The following is a 16,645-nucleotide window of genomic DNA, read 5'->3' as shown; positions in this document are numbered from 1 at the left end:
AGTAACAGAGATGAAAAAAAAAGATAGCTATGTGATTTAAATGCTGTCTCCGTTGTATTTTGACATTTTTACCTACATAAACACTGTTTAGATAATTGCTACTATTAAGGCATTGAGTAATATTAATAGATCAGTGTGACAGGACGGTCGTGAGTGATGACGTCAGACCAGAATGAGGACGCACACACAAGTAACTGCAGTTAAAAAGACGTGTTGTGCGACATTTTGTTTTAAATACAAAAATAAATAAAATGTTTAAAAATAAACACAAACATAAATACAATAACAAAACCCACAGCATTTGCCAACATTTATGTACATAATAAACACAAATAAATAAATCATAATACAAAACACAAAATAAACTGCACAGGGGCAGAGGCGGAAACCCCATTCTAAAAATAACTATACAGGGCTGTTCGCCCTGTTACAATCAGGTAAGTAAGTTGGTCTGTGATGTCATAGGCGTGCTGTAAGACAGTTATTACCGCATGGTCATGTGATCTTGTTCAGCCAATCACAGCACTTATTTTATCCAAGCCATTTTATAAGTCGGCAATATTCCGTAATAGTAAACATTTTATGTATGTTTCTGCCTGTTGATTATACCAGTGATTATATCAGTGGGTTTAATTATTTTTGTTTCATGAACTATTTCTCTGTAATTCTCGGAACTAATGGAATTAAATGTAATTAATAATTTATGTTAATTAAACAGCATTGTTAATTGGCAATAATTCTTAATTTTTTATTTTCTCTGGCAAGGGGGTGATAACTAAGCTCAGCTGATCCTTAGGGGGCTTTATTACAAAAAAGGTTGAGAAACACTATTCTAGATAAACCAAGAATCATGAACCATACATACCTTAGGTGCTAGCAATATTCTTGAGGTAGAAGAAGTGCAAAGCAGGCCCCTGACCCACTAGATTACTGTGGTGTGTCATTTTTTTTCACCCTCTGTCTTAGTGATTCATGGGTTATAGACTCAAGATTGTAGCACAGGACAACTATGCTATCAAACCTTGAGTGAGTGCTGAAGATGAAAGCCTGCTCTCAGAGGACCCAAGCTAATTGTCTGTGATTTTAATGAATGAACAAATTACCTGTAAAGCACCTTTATACCTAATTAGTGGATAATGATTTAAAGCTGTAAAAATGGCTAATATTTGTCGTCTTTGTTCTTTTTTGCAGGGAAGGCCTTGGCAAAATATTGGTGTTTGTTGTAAAAATTGCTCTGGCAACAATATGCGGAGGGAAGATTTTAGACAAATTAAGATGTAAGTTTTAATTTCTCGTTATTTCACTTTTTTTTGTGATTTTTTTCAAATCACATTTTTGTAGCCATATATTTCACTATATGGTAAATTATGGGATATGTCCACAGCAGAGTTCTCCAAGTCATTGAAATTATTAACTGATATGATGAAAAGTGATCTGACCAATTGAATCGCTGTTGGCCAGAGATGTACGAGACCTGATATAAGTTGCAGTACCTCTCCTTTGAGCTCATTAAAGATCGCTGCACTTTCTCCATGTCCCTGCCTAAGCACAGGAGCAGGGCTGCTGAAAACATTACAATATGCAGACCTGTTTTTGATTTTGGAAAAAGAGAATTTTTTTTAAGTTTTGCTTGTCGAAACCAGACATTTCTATGCAACTTAAGTGTGTGATGTAGTACACGTATATGGCTTAATCTATCTCAAAAAGTGAAGTGATGAGTTCTTCTGTCAGATCTCAGTATGCAGTGTCCTTGTCAAGTAAAAAAAAAAAAGATTGAAATAATGTTATTGCATATTAACATGTTTACAGAGGATTAGGCACCGTACTGGGTACTAAACGATCTATTACATATTTCCCGTGCACATACACATTATGCCAAAGCTGTAGAGGTTCTGAGGTTGTAATCTTAACAAGGATATTTAAAACAAACAACTAGAAAACGACATGTTCACTTTTCATATACCCCTGCCATGGAAAGGTGGGGGTTCACAATTTGTGTGTGTTTGGCTCATGTAATTCTTTTAGGTTTAACAAGCGATCTAATGTGGCATTTTATCAATGTACAGTGTTTAAAATAATGAATCAAACACTTGATCTCTGCAGCTTGCTGAAATCCCCTTGGGGTATCATTGAACTTATGGGGCCAGTAAATTTCTTTAATGTTGTACCAACACATAAACAGAGCCCCTGCCCTGCAAAGAAGCCCTGCATGTGCTTTTGTCAAATTCTGCCTTTACTCACCGGTACTTATTTTAATGCCGGTGCTCGGTACTAGGACTTACTTTACCTGCTTTTCATCCACACTCACACAGTCCACTAGCGCAGTGATTCTCAAATGCAGCCACCAGTGGGATTTTGTGTGGCCAAAGCAGCCCCCCAGTAACTCATCTCAATCAACCTTTAATCTGTGCCATTATGCAGCTTTCATTCAATGTAGTTCATGCTGCTTGCATCTGATTCCTCGTGCTGCTTCTGTTTGTTAGGCACTATTGGCCAGCATTAACATCATTATAATCACTGCATGTTGATTAGCTGAGCTTTCGTTGCGATTAGATTTCATTTTGGTATGCCTCAAAAATCTCCGCCCATTTCGCTTTGCGTCAGTGCTGATTGACTTATCAATGAGAGAAGAGGGCTCCTGAGTGGTGTGTCCGGTAAAGGCGCTCCGCATGGAAATAATGTAGTTTGGACATTATAACTCAAATTTGTATTATTTGTAATACATATATATTAATATATTTATCCTTGCATTTTTCAGATATTTTTTCACAGATTTCTGATTCCAGTGGCATAATGATTTACTCAAAATTTGACATGTTTTTGCGGGGGGTACTAAAACTGCCCACAACAGTTTTTGAGGGCCCCTCCTTTGGCTACACTGAACAGGCTACCAGGTCATGTTTTGCCCAGCAGGTAATGCCTTGCTTAAATACACTCTGCATGAGTCTAGGACAGCAACAGCAGTTTGTCAGAAAAAATAAAATGTGTTTTAGATTTATGACTTTGGTTGCTTCTTGCAGCTTAACTGCCTTACAGCTATCTTTTAAAGGTATTATATTGCTCGCTTCACGTCTGATATGCTTAGGTTGCTCTTCTTTTTATCTGTGGTTTTGATGCCATTTCACCTTGGTAATAGCAGTGCTTTATTTAACATAAACTAATGAAAGAAATGTTCATAATCCCAGTGGGGATATCTTGTAATTATAGGCTGCATTTGCTTGCTAGTCTGTTATGAATCTAACTTTTTTTTTCATACTAACAGAAGAAGATATTGCTCAACAATTTCCTGGATAGCCTCATGTCTGATCCTCCTCCTCAGTGTCTGGTTTGGTTACCATTAATGCATCGTCTGGCTAATGTAGAAAACGGTGAGCTTTTTTTAACCAGAATATATGGAAAGAAAAACCGTGGGCTAGTTGGGTCCCCAAGTGGTTGTACAGACGAGGAGTGCTGGAGTCCTGGCTGCGACACATAGATCTGGGGATACAATAGAGTACATTATGTCAGTGTGCTACAGCGGCTCACAGTGGCCTGGAGAAGACTGGCTAATCTCTCCTGAGCTGTTGTGGGAGTTGCTACAGTGAGGAAATATAATTGGGATAAATATGGGGATAAAATAATAAGAGTTATTGTTAGTGTTTTAGTGAAACCTTCTGAGTTGCATATTACTGTTTTTGTTTTTATTTTCCTTTCACTTTAGATAGTGTTATACCTGAAAAAAAAAACTTAAACCCATAATGCATTGTTTTTATTTATACTGACCCATCTAGAGTTAATACATATTAATAAGGGAAATACATAATAATTCAAACCAATATTTTCATTTACTAGCTGTGACTCTTGGTGTCCCTTGATTTGAGACCCTGTCTGTCTTGGTGCTAACCACGTTACAAACTTGTCGGCTTGCTATTTGTTTTGTTTTGCACAGACGTGACTGATGTCTCTGTGATTTCCCCCCTGCAGTCTTTCACCCTGTAGAGTGCTCGTACTGCCACAGTGAGAGCATGATGGGCTTTCGCTATCGCTGCCAGCAGTGTCATAATTACCAGCTCTGTCAGGACTGTTTCTGGAGGGGACATGCCAGTGGTTCCCATAGCAACCAACACCAAATGAAGGAATATACATCATGGGTAAGAAAGGGGGTTGCAGCAGCATTAAACGTATTCTCACAGCATTGTTTACCTACATGCAACTGAATACACAAATGAAAGTCTGTTGATAATGACAGTGATTTTAAGGGTTTATAATAAATCTTAGCAATATATTTATGGTACGAGTTAATGCTCCACAATGAATAAAGCCGGTTATAAATCAGCTGGGTCTTATGTTGGAGATCACTTGAAAACCTGTTGTTTCATAGCAACACTTTATACACTGTCTAGAAGTAAGACCTGATTTGAGTGGTGTGTTGATTGATTGCATTCATATCTATATCAGACAAAGTATTTGGATGCTAGAACAACAAGTTTTTGGATTGTCTCACAAACTCCAGATTGTTGCTGGTTTTGAATTTGGAATGTCAAGAGTCAGCAGTCATGCTGGTGTCCGAATTCAGATTGAATGGAAGCTTAAGAAATACATGTACTAGATTTTTTTTTTTTTTTTATGTTTTAAAACTGTGATGTGTAAAACTATGTACTAAAGCGATGTATTATGAAATAGTAATACATGTTAATTATCCAATATAAACATGAAACAGCTTCACAGGATTATAAACTTCAATTAGTCCTGCACCCAGTCCTGGGTTTCAGAACCCTTATTTAGGTAGATTTAGGCTTTTGATTTTCAATTTTAACTGATTTAAACACAGCTACCTTTCCCAGTGCAGTCAGGCAATGTCCTTCCTTCTTGACAATCATTGGTACTTTAAACCCACCCCATCCCAAATTCCTGCATTTCTATTGGAGACTCCACTTGCGAGATTTAAAACAAGATTACAATTAGAAACGGAGGATTGTTCGCGGAATTTAAAACTATATTACAGTTAGATAGGGAGGATTTAAAACAGAAATGCAAATTAAGGCGATATGTAAAAAAAAAAAAAAAAACGCCTAGACACACAAAAAACTCAGAAGATTATGTCTGTGACCATAAGGATTTCGTTGTGGAAGACAGCAAAGAGGGTACAACTTAAGTGTGCAAGTACTGTCGAGAAATTATAACTGGGGGGGGGGGGGGGGGTACTGGTCTTATTTGAATCTGTAGGGTGACTATTAGAAAATTGTTCTTGCAGCTTTTAGGGAACGAACAGTATGTTTAACAGGGGTTGTTCAAACTCCTGGCTACTGAATCAGTGAAATAATATACTTAATTGATGGTAGTTCAGAAATCCAGGACTGGGTGCAGGGCTAGTATGAGTTTCTAACCCTGAGCTCTATGGTCGCAACTATCGGATATTTTTTTATAGCCTTAATTAGCCCCTGAGTATAGGTAACAAGCTCAGGAGTAGATCTTGCTCTCGGGTAGAGGAGAGGGAGGATCTGTAAGTCAGCTCTGCATGTTGGGGCTACAGTCTAGGCAGTAGGTGCCAAGGTTTGCTGTCTTTAAATTTGATACCAGTGGTCATGCTGTTTGTACATTGTAAGTATCTGATCTGGTCATGCACCTGGTTATAAATGCTTCTGTGGACGAGTCATATAGTATTAGTCACAAACCTACAATAGCATTTTTGTTGCATTCAGATTGAACAGATGCATTTTTCTCTCTCAACTCTAGAGCAGCAGCAGTCTTTAGGGGTTTTAAGGGGTTACAGTGATTCTAATGTGTTGGTGTTTTTAATGTGGATTTGAACATATTCCATATGCATTTAATTGAATAAAGAATCTTTTTTTTTTTTTTTTTTATATAAAGTCTTGTGTTTTCTATAAAGCTCCTAATAATAGCAACACAGCTATTATGTTTACCACGATAAACCCTCAGGGTATTGCATCCAATTTGAAATCTTTCAGAAGAGGCAAAGCCACCCTTGATTCGTGCAGATTCCATTTTAATAACATTGGGGAAGTAAGGTTAATGGCAGTGTCACACGGTGCTAAGCAATGATAACTTGGCAGGCTATACCTACAAGTAATGCAGTTCATACTGTACATTTGCTGAGGAAACAAATCTTTTGTATAACTGAGTATTCTATTTGAGAAGTGGCTATTAAAAGGAACTTTGCAGTATTTGTTGTAGTGTCCTTGTGTTTTACACTACCTTTAGCTCTGCTTCTACCAACCCAAGTCACCTGTAGCCTCCTTGTTCCTCCCAGAAATCTCCTGCTAAGAAGTTAACTAATGCACTTAGCAAGTCCTTAAGCTGTGCTTCCAGTCGTGAGCCTTTGCACCCAATGTTCCCTGACCAGCCTGAAAAACCTCTAAACCTGGCCCACATTGTGTAAGTATATATCCGAGATTGCCTGCTCTAAGGAGATGGCTAGCATGTCTGGTTATGGTGTCTGATTTGATTAACCTTTTTTGCAGGTTTTTCTTCATGCATGCTGAACGCCATTCTTAGTTTTCAGCCTGAAACAGACTTATTTAAATTCCTATGACAGATAGAAGAACAGAATCTTTATCTGATAGAATCAGTGTTATTTTTTTATGCTCTACAGCCAAATTGCCAAAATCACAAAGTATTTCAGGTATTGCTGATCTTTTGAAAAGCTACTGCCTGCACTTTAGTTGTTCCTTGCCAGGTCTATAACATTAGCAGTTTGGTGCAATATAAAACCAAATGGCCCCATATGGCCCCAAGTTTTGTTAAATTTATTTTATATTATTTTAATGTAAATATATAAATGTACAGCAAGTGGTGCAACTTGATACTAATGTCCTGTTACACCAGTTCTTGAGTACTTATTTAAAGATGATTGTGATATTATTGAACTAAATTCTGTAGCACCCTATATCGAGTCTCCAGTTCCATATATCTTGACAATCTTGCTTTACTGTCATCATTCTGGAAGCTATTGGCTGGATGCCTGTCAGAAACGGTTCTGCATGATAACCCAACCCCTCTTATTGCACTTCGTGTACCAGGGCCTGGCTGTTTGATATAAAATGACTCTTCCTTATCTCTACCTGCAGAGGCGCTGCCTTCACTCCTTCACATAGCTTATGCTGTAGACATTCCTCAAACCCTAGATGAAATTAAATTTGCAATATGTTACCCTGCCAAGCACGCCGCCCCTCCTGCTCCTCCCAAAACACACTAGAGACCTAGTTTGTGGGACTGAATGCAGGCACATTTTCTTCTCTCTATAAAGTGCCCTTGAAGAGTTTCTGGAAAACTTTGCCATTGTGTTCACTAATGTTACTGTATTTGGTTCCCTGCTACTGACTACTATCTGTAGTTACATTCTCTGCCGTGTCAGGCTTCTTTGTAACTATCGGATCAAAGCTGCCAATATAATGGAGGCTTGAGTGTAATGAAGTTATGTTTCTTTATGTTTCTTTTATTGCTGCTCCAAAGTGACACTTGGTAAGTGCATGATTTTTAAATGACTGTGATAGATTGAGGTAGGTGGGGCAACCCTTTTAGATTATCTAAACTGTACACTTCAGATTTAGTGGCAAAAAAACTAGGTTTGTGAACAGGGAAAGAATTAAATAATTATTCTGTTGGGTATAAGGCTTTATTTAAAAATAAAACAAACATGTTTTACCAATTTAAAAGTATGGCATTCTTTTTGGTATTTGAAAAATATTTGTATTCCATTTTAACAGTATTAGTAGATATGTAATTAAAGATGTATTTTATGGAATGATACCCTAATAGTGAGATATTAACTGAGTAACACGTTTTAAAATGTAATATAAATGTTTATAAAGGTAGTCTCGTCATACTTAGGAGAAAGTTGCATTGCGTCTTCCTACCTGCTGAAATGAAGACCATATGGTTAAAAAGCTTAAAATACTGATTTAGAAATGAAGCAGAATATGAATTTCAAGTATCGAGGAATGTTTTAATATACACTGTGGAATGAAGATGTCTTTATCCCTGTAATAGTGTGGGTTGACTCCCCAGTTTGGTGTCATTCCTAACTCGTCATTGCCTCAGTGTTGTGTCTGGAACATAAAGTGTATATTGCTGCAGCTATGTAATAATCCACTGGCTCACTACTCCTCCTATACTACTCAACTGCATTCGATTCCACATTAAAAATGACATTGAGCAGTGCTTTGACAGTTCCTGTGGCTTGCACAAATACAGAAAAAAGCATAACTTTTGAATCTGCTCCAAACCAGCATTATTCGAATCAATAAAGTACTTCCATCGGTGTAATGTTAACACTTCATTTCTATTTCACTGCAGGCTTAACAATTCTGAATGTCTGGGGGTTTACAGTCCAGCTATTAAAGCAGTGGTCATGTTTTCCTCTTCATTAGGCCTCCGAGACCTGCAAACAGCATGAATGACACCATTTTCTCTCACTCTGTTCCCAACTCAGGAAGCCCGCACACAAATAAAAGGTGAGTGCCAATGATGGTTGTATTGAATCAGCAGGGTGTATGAGAAAGGTTACTAATACTGGGTTATAGTGTTACCTAATTCCTCTCATGTTTCTGAAGCAAAATAACAAATGAAATGGACATTAAGATCAACTGACCATTATATAATACTGCGTTAATCACTGCACAGTCCATAGGTGTTCTGCTGTGGAAAAGTATTCGCTTAGGGCAATGAAACTCTGCAGCTAGAGAAACTGAATTGCGTTTCTTGGATTACTTAGTCAAGAGAGTGCAGGTTCATATTGGACCTAGTATTCCAAGGCAAAATTGTCAGGGTCTGTTGCCCCTCATTGCACTTTAGATGCACATACTGACCTGCCACCTGGCGAGATCAGTCAGCCACCTGCAAGTCTGGGCTTGGTCCTCCAGAGGCTAGTAGCTCACAGACCAGTTTCTTGGACGACCATCACAAGTTATACAGGCCTCTGTTTGACACCTGGTACTGTTATTGCATTAACTGCTGACATGGCCATATAGTGTTTTCGTGATTGATACTAGCGTTATGTCATAAAGTATTCTGATTTAACTGCTTGGTTTATGGCGCAGTTAGCATAGTACTTACAAGATTTCCCAAGGCGACTTGCTTAGATAAACAGGTAGGAAATACGTCCGCTTTAAAAAAAAAAAAAAAAAAAAAAAAAAAAAGGCAACTGATAACACTGTCAAATCACTACCACAGCATCTGCATGTTGCTTGTGTTTTACTGCATAACAAGAGCCTTGGTACTTGAATTGTTTAGATCTGAGGGTGCAAGTCCACATAGCCCAGTGACTGATGATGATGATGGTGGTGAGCATGCGCTAATAAACCTGTATGTAAGTCTGCTGAACAGCGACTCACGGTCAGTATGTCAGAAACATACTTTTGTAGTTTGTAGTTGTCAGACTAAACCATTAGCTAATTTTCTAAACTACTGCATTGTTTTTTAGAGGAGCTAAACTAATATGAATTCTTCTGTTTAGTGCTTATCATTGTTGTTTTCCTTCTGCAATAACAATAGTACAGATGCAGTTTTACATCCTAAAAACTGTCATCCAGTGTTGCTAAAGAGATGTAACTTGTAGATAGGGGTCTACTTAAATCGTGGTAAATTTACGTATTTTTCATGGGTATGTTGTGGAATAAAATTTGTATTTTGCTGACATTTCGCGGAACTGTTTAAAAATTAAATATATCTAAGTAGACAGTATTTCAAAGCATAGAAAAGCCTAAAAATAGTGGTACTTGCTTTCTTACTAAAACAGAGCGCTGTCATTTGTTAAAGGCACACATGCAACATCCCCCTGCAGTTGCTGCTGACATTCTCTGTCTGGTGTGTGAACTTTCCCATACATTGAGACTGCACGTCTGCATCCACTGAATTGGTTGGAAGTGTAAGGCAAAGCTTTGCCAAGTTATACAGATGTGGAAATTGATTAGAAACAGTCCCAAAACTCGGTTACCCAAGGGCATCTGGCATACTTTAATTAAGGGAATATATGCAGCATGTTTGTTGTCATGTTATTTGTCCCATCCAGGAATTTATTTTATTATATCGAGTCAAAACAAAGAAAATGTGCCTATTTGGGTCTAAAAGTCTAACTGTTTAAAAAGTATGCAGCAGCAGATTGTTTAAAGCAAGTTGGCTGTGCTTAATCGTACCTGTAGTGCTGATTTAACTTGGCTACAACTGACAGGAAAACTTTTTGTCTGCGCTGACTTTCAAGTTTGTTTTCTGAAAGCTGTCCTTTGTTTTACATTTTGTTTAGCCTTTCGTTTAATGTGTGATTCTGAAGCTAAATAGAGATCGATCGTATTTTCTCTAAAGTCACATACAAGATGTGCAAAACAATTACCTCCATCTGCAGGTACAGTTTCTTTGGGAATATCTTGACACAATCATAAGCCGAAATATACTTTGCTTTTGCTTTGTTGTCCGTTTTTGTCCAATGCGGAAAACTACATTTTAGCAACCTAAATCAAAACAATGCAGCACTGACTTTGTCCCACCCCCTACTGTACAGTACAGGTCACAGAAAAACCAGTACAGATGCACTGATAGGCTGATTAAAACATCGCTGTCATCTGAACACTAAACAAAAAAGTTAACCACTTTGGAGTGTTTTTTTTGTTTTTTTTAAATGTTATTTGTCTAACATCAGTTTCTTTTTTTTTCTCTCTCTGTACTTGTCCAGTATTCATTGGCCCCTAAAAGAGGGGAATTTCGTGCTTACCCCCAATTTCCTGATTTCTGCGAAATCACGATTTAGGTAGACCCCTACTTATAGGGTCATTTAAAAACATTACTATAGAGTAAACTTACAAACATTACGTTGATGTGCAGAAAATGTGACATCTCCTTGTCAGCATTACAGCATGATGTCGCGGTGTGCTATGCAGAAACGGCAGTCAAAAAGCTGCAATAACAACATTTGGACCTGGGTGGCAAATAAAAACCATCAAAGCATTATTAAAGGAGGAATGTTTTAAGCCATCGTTTTTTACACATGTCAAACTGCACGTTTATAAATTGACACACACAGGTTAAGAGTAACATTGAATAGAGTAGTCCCTTGCTAAACTGGACAGGTGCGGTTTAAAAAATATATTAAAATAATCACACACACACACATATATTTAGAGTGCTCAGTTTATTTAAAATGGAAAAATTATTGTGCCGAAGTAACGTGAATGTGTTCTCCGTACACATTACATTATATAAAAATATAAATCTCTACAGTAGGCCTATACATTGTGGTATACAGTACATTAGCAAAATTAAATGAATACCTAGCGCACTTTCTTTCTTTTATTATTCATTAGTCATTTACAGATGTTTTTATCCAGTGCGACTTAGAGATTAGAGGGTGAAGTATGTATCACAACTGCTGCAGAGTCACTTGCAATGGGACCTTGGTTTTACATCTCATTCAAAGGACAGAGCAAGGAAGTTAAGTGACTTTTTCTTGCCTGGTAACAAGTCGCTTTCTTTAACTGCTGGACTACCGTGCTGCCCATAGGCTACCACTGCAAGTAAAACACATACCTGCTACTGTTGTTCTCTAAGTACAAGTCAGACTTTCTTTGCAAAAGCAATTAAAGACTTAACATACAGAACTGTAATTATTGTAGTCCATGTCTTGCGTTTCAAAGAGTGGAGTCCATCAATATTTCTGAAAGCTTCTCACCCTTTTCCAAACAATCGCAGTCAGTTTAAACTCTGTAGAGTATGAGTTTGTATGCCCTCTTTTAATCATATACTTAATTTTAGCGATTTTTTGTTGGCTACCTGTATCTGTTAAGTTTATTTGTGTCCTGTCTTTGTTGTCAGCGTAACAGCCGTTTTGGGTTTTTTTCAGTGTCTCTTTGGATCATGCAATGCACAGTGACTTAGCTTAGCACTTAATTGGATATTATTGGAGGATATATGTTGTGTTCGTCATATCCGAACGTCTGGTTTAATAGTGTCTGTATTTAGCAAGGGACTACTGTACTGGGAACAGATTAGGTGACATGTACTGTAATATGTAATCTGCAGTATCATTCAGGTTTTGTAATTATAAAATAACCAATCTCTAATCCCAGATGAGAAGCTGTCAGAAGAAATGTCTACTGTAGTCTTGACTGCAAGTGTATCCATTGTTAGATAACTTCTTTAATCAGAATTAAATGAGGGTTTGCGTAGTTTTTCTTTTGTATGGTATCAGCTGCTACCACACCCAGTGATTTGTGTACATTTACCTGGGTTGTGTATCCATTACTCATATTCGTACTTGAAATTGAAATTCATCACTGTCCAAATTCAACCATGAGCTGATTTATTTTTTCTTTTGTGTATGTAGAAAAATTAAATGTACAAATATTACAAGAAAAGGCTTTTTACTTAAGGAATAATAGTAGTACTCTGAAATACTAAAAACAGTGATACGTTATAAACGATAGCAAAAACAGTGTATAATCAGTGTTATTATTTCTAATCTCATTCTATAATTAATAGCATCATGTTTATAACATGTTTATAGGTTGTTTATAATCGCTTGTAACATACCTAAACTAAAGTGCTATCTGGGTATCATCTAAGTACTCTGCATACCCCTAATCCTTACTAACAATTTTTTTAATTTTAAATGTGTTTCACAAATAGAATTCGTAGTAAACGATTAGTATTAGCTGTTTGTTTGGGTGTTCTGACTGCTGTGGTCTTCTAGTGTAGAATTGTGTGTTGTATGCCGTGGCTCATGTTGGTAGAGTAGGTCACAAGGCTTGTAACTGGATCTGAAGCAGAACTTCTGTGTTCATCTCATTTTGTTCTAATTCTCAATTATATTTTCAGCATAACTACTCGTGTGTGTTTTTCTACTGTGTGGGAGTAAAACCATTTACTTTGGAGAAGACGACTGTTACCTACCCCTAAACTAGATGAAATCTGAACCTATTCTGTCTCTTTAGATAATGTTCATTAGCGCTCATGTCCTACACAAGCAGCCTACCCTTTGAGTCATCTGTGCTGTGTTTACACTGAAATCTGACCAAGACACTAGTTAAGCCCTCTGCCTTGGTTTGATAGTATGACTATTACACAGCACAGCTTGCTTGCATAGCAGACAGCCCACTCACTCAGACCTGTGCAAAGTGTTCAAATTCTGTCTGAGGATAATGATTGTAACATTCAGTAACTAGTGTAAAGTATGTAGTAAGTGCTATAATTGCGTAGATGTCATTATTCAAATGAGTGATGATGTTAGAGTCCTGTGGGCCTTGCAAGTGTTTCAATCTCTTCTGAACTCGTGCTGGGTATATTAGCATCTAATAATAAGTATCCTTATGCTGCCGTGTTCCAGAGAAGTGTGTATGCCGACCCAAAAGAAACTAAATGTCACATAAGTAACGTAATGGGTCCTATGTCATTAAACAGTTGAAGATCTACAGGAAGTGCAGCTGCCCTTTAACACTACATTAATCCTGATGATTATATAAATAACTTTGATTCCCTATTTGCTTTGGTCTCCTATATTATTTCCCAGCATGTTCCTGTAGTCTGCCAATGATAGTCTGATCCCATTATGTTTTGGTTCTTTTAGTTACATTTGTTTCCGTTTTTTGTTTTTTATCCTGCTACTGTGTCACTTTCTTTTTGTCTCATTTGAAAAGCTTGCCTCACACTAAGAATAATGAAGTAGAACAGAACAAAAACTTGACTAGGGCTGCTCCACTTTTGTTGAAAGGGAAGGGGTAAGTGAAAAGCAGTAGTGTGTGACTGTTGTGTGTGTGTGTGTGTGTGTGATACAGTATCTAACCATTGTCGATGTGAAAACTGTAATGCACACCCAATTATCCTTCTGTCTGTAATCCTACCAACTGAATAACATCCTTACCAGAATATTTTGTGCCACTGCTCCAAACCCATTTGACCAATAACTATAAACACAATATTAATGCTTAATTGTTTGAAAATGGAAACGAATCCTTTAAAGCAGTGATACTCAGACCACGGCTCGCTAGCCGTAAGTGGCTCTTTAACTTAGCACCTGCGGCTCTTCGGCAGATTCATTGTTTTAAACTCCCTGTGTTATATGTGCCTTCAATCCCAAACACACTCTCTGATGAATCTGTCCGCCCCATTTGCATTGGTTATTGGGAGGTGTAGTTTTATAAATAGCCCAACATGCTCAAAATGCAACTGACAGATTCTATTTCGAGCATATTGGGTAATTTATAAAACTACATTTCCCAGTAACCAATGCAAATTCCTACACTATTTGCAATATTGACCAATCATGGTTCTTCACTTTAAGTGTTTCCTGAGGAGCCTCCGAGAGCTGTGAAGTGAAAGAATGGCGACTGTTAAAAAACGACGATATGAGGACGAATATAGATGTTTTCATGAAGAGTGGGGGAATGAAGTTTTTCATTGTTGAGGCTGGCAGAGGTAAATGTGCCTGTTTATTACGTGATGCCACACTAGCTCAATTCCAAAAATCCAACTCGGAGAGACGTTACCACACAACTCACCCTACGTTTGACAGCGATTTTTCCCATCTGGTAGCTCCGTGAGAGAACAGAAACTTAAAAAACTCAAAAAACAAAGGGTGAATCAACAGTGCATGTTTAGCAAGCTTTGTAACGTAAGCCAGCAAGTTACACTTGCACCTTACACAGTTACACATGAACCATATATAGATGGTGAGATGAATAAAGATTGCATAATAATTCCATGTTCAACACTGTTCGCGGATAAAAAGGATCTAGAAAACTAAGTGAGAAAAATTCAACTTTCTGATTCTACCATTGCTAGGAGGGCTTCTGATATTTCAGAGAATATTAAAAATGTGTTTAAATAGAAATTGTCAGAAGCTGAGTTTGTTAGCATCGTAATGTATGAAAGCTTGGATATTAACAATATCCCTCAGTTACTGATGTTTGTCAGAGCAACTTCCCAGGAACTCGATGTGACAGAAGACATGTTGGATATGGTACCATTGCAAAAGGGTACAAAAAGAGGACATAAAACTTGCTGCTATGGAAGTACTGAAAAAGTTTGAAGTGGCTCCGGAGAAAATTACAGCCATCTCAACAGACGGAGCACCAGGTATAGTAGGTAAGAGAATCGGTGCCATTTCTTTGCTTAAAGAAGAGCTGAAGTCGGGAAAATCAATGCTTGAAATCCTGTCTTACCACTGCATTATACACCAACAAGCATTGTTTGCAAAGTTCACTTCTCTTTGCGATGCAATGAAAGACCTTAATAAGTTGGTTAATTTTATCAGGGCCCGGGTCTCCCGAGTGGTGCATCCAGTAAAGGCGCTCCGCGTGGAGTGCAGGGTGCATCCTATACCCTGGAGGTCGTAGGTTCAAGTCCGTGGACGGGAGTTCCCAGGGGGCGGCGCACAATTTGCTGAGCGCCACCTGGCAGGGGAGGGCTTAGGTCAGCCAAGGGTGTTCTCGGCTCACCTTGCACCAGCGATCCCTGTAGAGTGGCTCGGCGCCTGCAGGCTTGCCTGTAAGCTGCCCAGAGCTGCGTTATCCTCTGACGCTGTAGCTCTGGGTTGGCTGCATGGCAGGGCTGCAGAGTGAAAAGAAGCAGTCGGCTGACTGCACACGTTTTGGTGGACAGTATGTGCTCGTCTTCGCCGCTCCCGAGTCAACGTGGGGGTGGTAGCAGTGAGCAGAGCCTAAAATACAATTGGATATTTGAAATTGGGAGAAAAACAGGGTAAAATCAATTGGCGACTACCAAATTTATAAAAAAAAAAAAAAACCTTCAGTTCAAGATTCTGTGTGAAGAAATTGATACGCAGTATGGTGATTTAGTTCTCACACTGAAGCAAGGTGGCTTTCTCGCGGACTCATGGTCGCTCATGTTTTGGATTTGTTTGAATGATTCAAGCTCTTCATCATTGGATGTGGTGAAACTTCCCGCTTTCAATTCATGGGTGACAATGACTGGTTGCTGTGTCTTGCATTTCTGTGCGACATTACACAGTACTTAAACAAGTTAAACCCGAAGTTGCAAGGTAAGAACAAAACTGTGTACAAGTTACACTGCTGTTACAATTTTTTTCCTGCAAACTTCAAGTACTGCACAGCAGTGCAAGGAGTGGTAAATACAAGCTTTTTTCTCACATCCAAAGCATCCTTGAGAAAAATCCTGACGCTGTTGTAAGTCAAGAAGTCTTCTGTGAAGTGCTGAATGAATTGTCTGAAAACTATACTGGAAGATTTCAAGAAGTGCGAGAAATGGTTGCTTCTGGTGAACAATCCTCTTGGAAGTAGACGAAGTGGAAAGAATGCTCAGCAGTACCTGATTCAACTGACCTGCTGATCGAGTTTGTACAGTTGAAAAACTGAATTGCAACGAGGATTTTGGCAAAACAACGGAGACTACTTCTGGAAATTAGTGAGCCATCTTCCACATCTCGCAAAATTGGCAAGGCGGTTTATTTCTTTGCATCTTTCTCTGCACTCACTCAGATTAAAAATAACTGGCGGAATCAACTTCAGCACACAAAAGAATTGCCTTGGAATTGTGGTGACCAGCATAGAACCCGACTTCTCAGCGATTGCTTCCAAAAAGGACCATGTGTCTGATTAACAGCCATACAGGTAAGAATGAGAGCTTTCTTTTTTTTTTTTTTTCTTATAAAGCATAAGTGTGTTTAATAACATAAAGCAGT

The 16,645-nt window shown here is 38.2% G+C and overlaps 1 protein-coding gene across 30 annotated transcripts in view; it reads left to right on the top strand.

The window, feature by feature from the left end:
- LOC121313467 (dystrobrevin alpha-like) overlaps positions 1-16,645 on the top strand; it is a 106,307-nt gene that overhangs the window by 56,205 nt on the left and 33,457 nt on the right. For 9 of the 30 annotated variants that reach the window (XM_041246044.1, XM_041246041.1, XM_041246047.1 and 6 more), the window contains exons 5-13: positions 1,192-1,277; positions 2,759-2,913; positions 3,263-3,368; positions 3,964-4,130; positions 6,251-6,375; positions 7,453-7,461; positions 8,370-8,453; positions 9,232-9,333; positions 13,623-13,703. In XM_041246044.1, the coding sequence (XP_041101978.1) occupies positions 1,192-1,277; positions 2,759-2,913; positions 3,263-3,368; positions 3,964-4,130; positions 6,251-6,375; positions 7,453-7,461; positions 8,370-8,453; positions 9,232-9,333; positions 13,623-13,703 (915 nt within the window). Of the gene's footprint in view, positions 1-1,191; positions 1,278-2,758; positions 2,914-3,262; positions 3,369-3,963; positions 4,131-6,250; positions 6,376-7,452; positions 7,462-8,369; positions 8,454-9,231; positions 9,334-13,622; positions 13,704-14,266; positions 15,420-16,645 lie in introns of those variants that run through there. The other 21 variants (XM_041246056.1, XM_041246058.1, XM_041246067.1 and 18 more) reach the window with 8 other exon arrangements.

Source organism: Polyodon spathula, chromosome 3, assembly GCF_017654505.1.
Source record: "Polyodon spathula isolate WHYD16114869_AA chromosome 3, ASM1765450v1, whole genome shotgun sequence".
In the NCBI taxonomy this organism is placed as follows: domain Eukaryota; kingdom Metazoa; phylum Chordata; class Actinopteri; order Acipenseriformes; family Polyodontidae; genus Polyodon; species Polyodon spathula.
The sequence above is the reverse complement of the archived record's forward strand: the minus strand, read 5'-3'. Positions and strand labels throughout refer to the sequence as shown.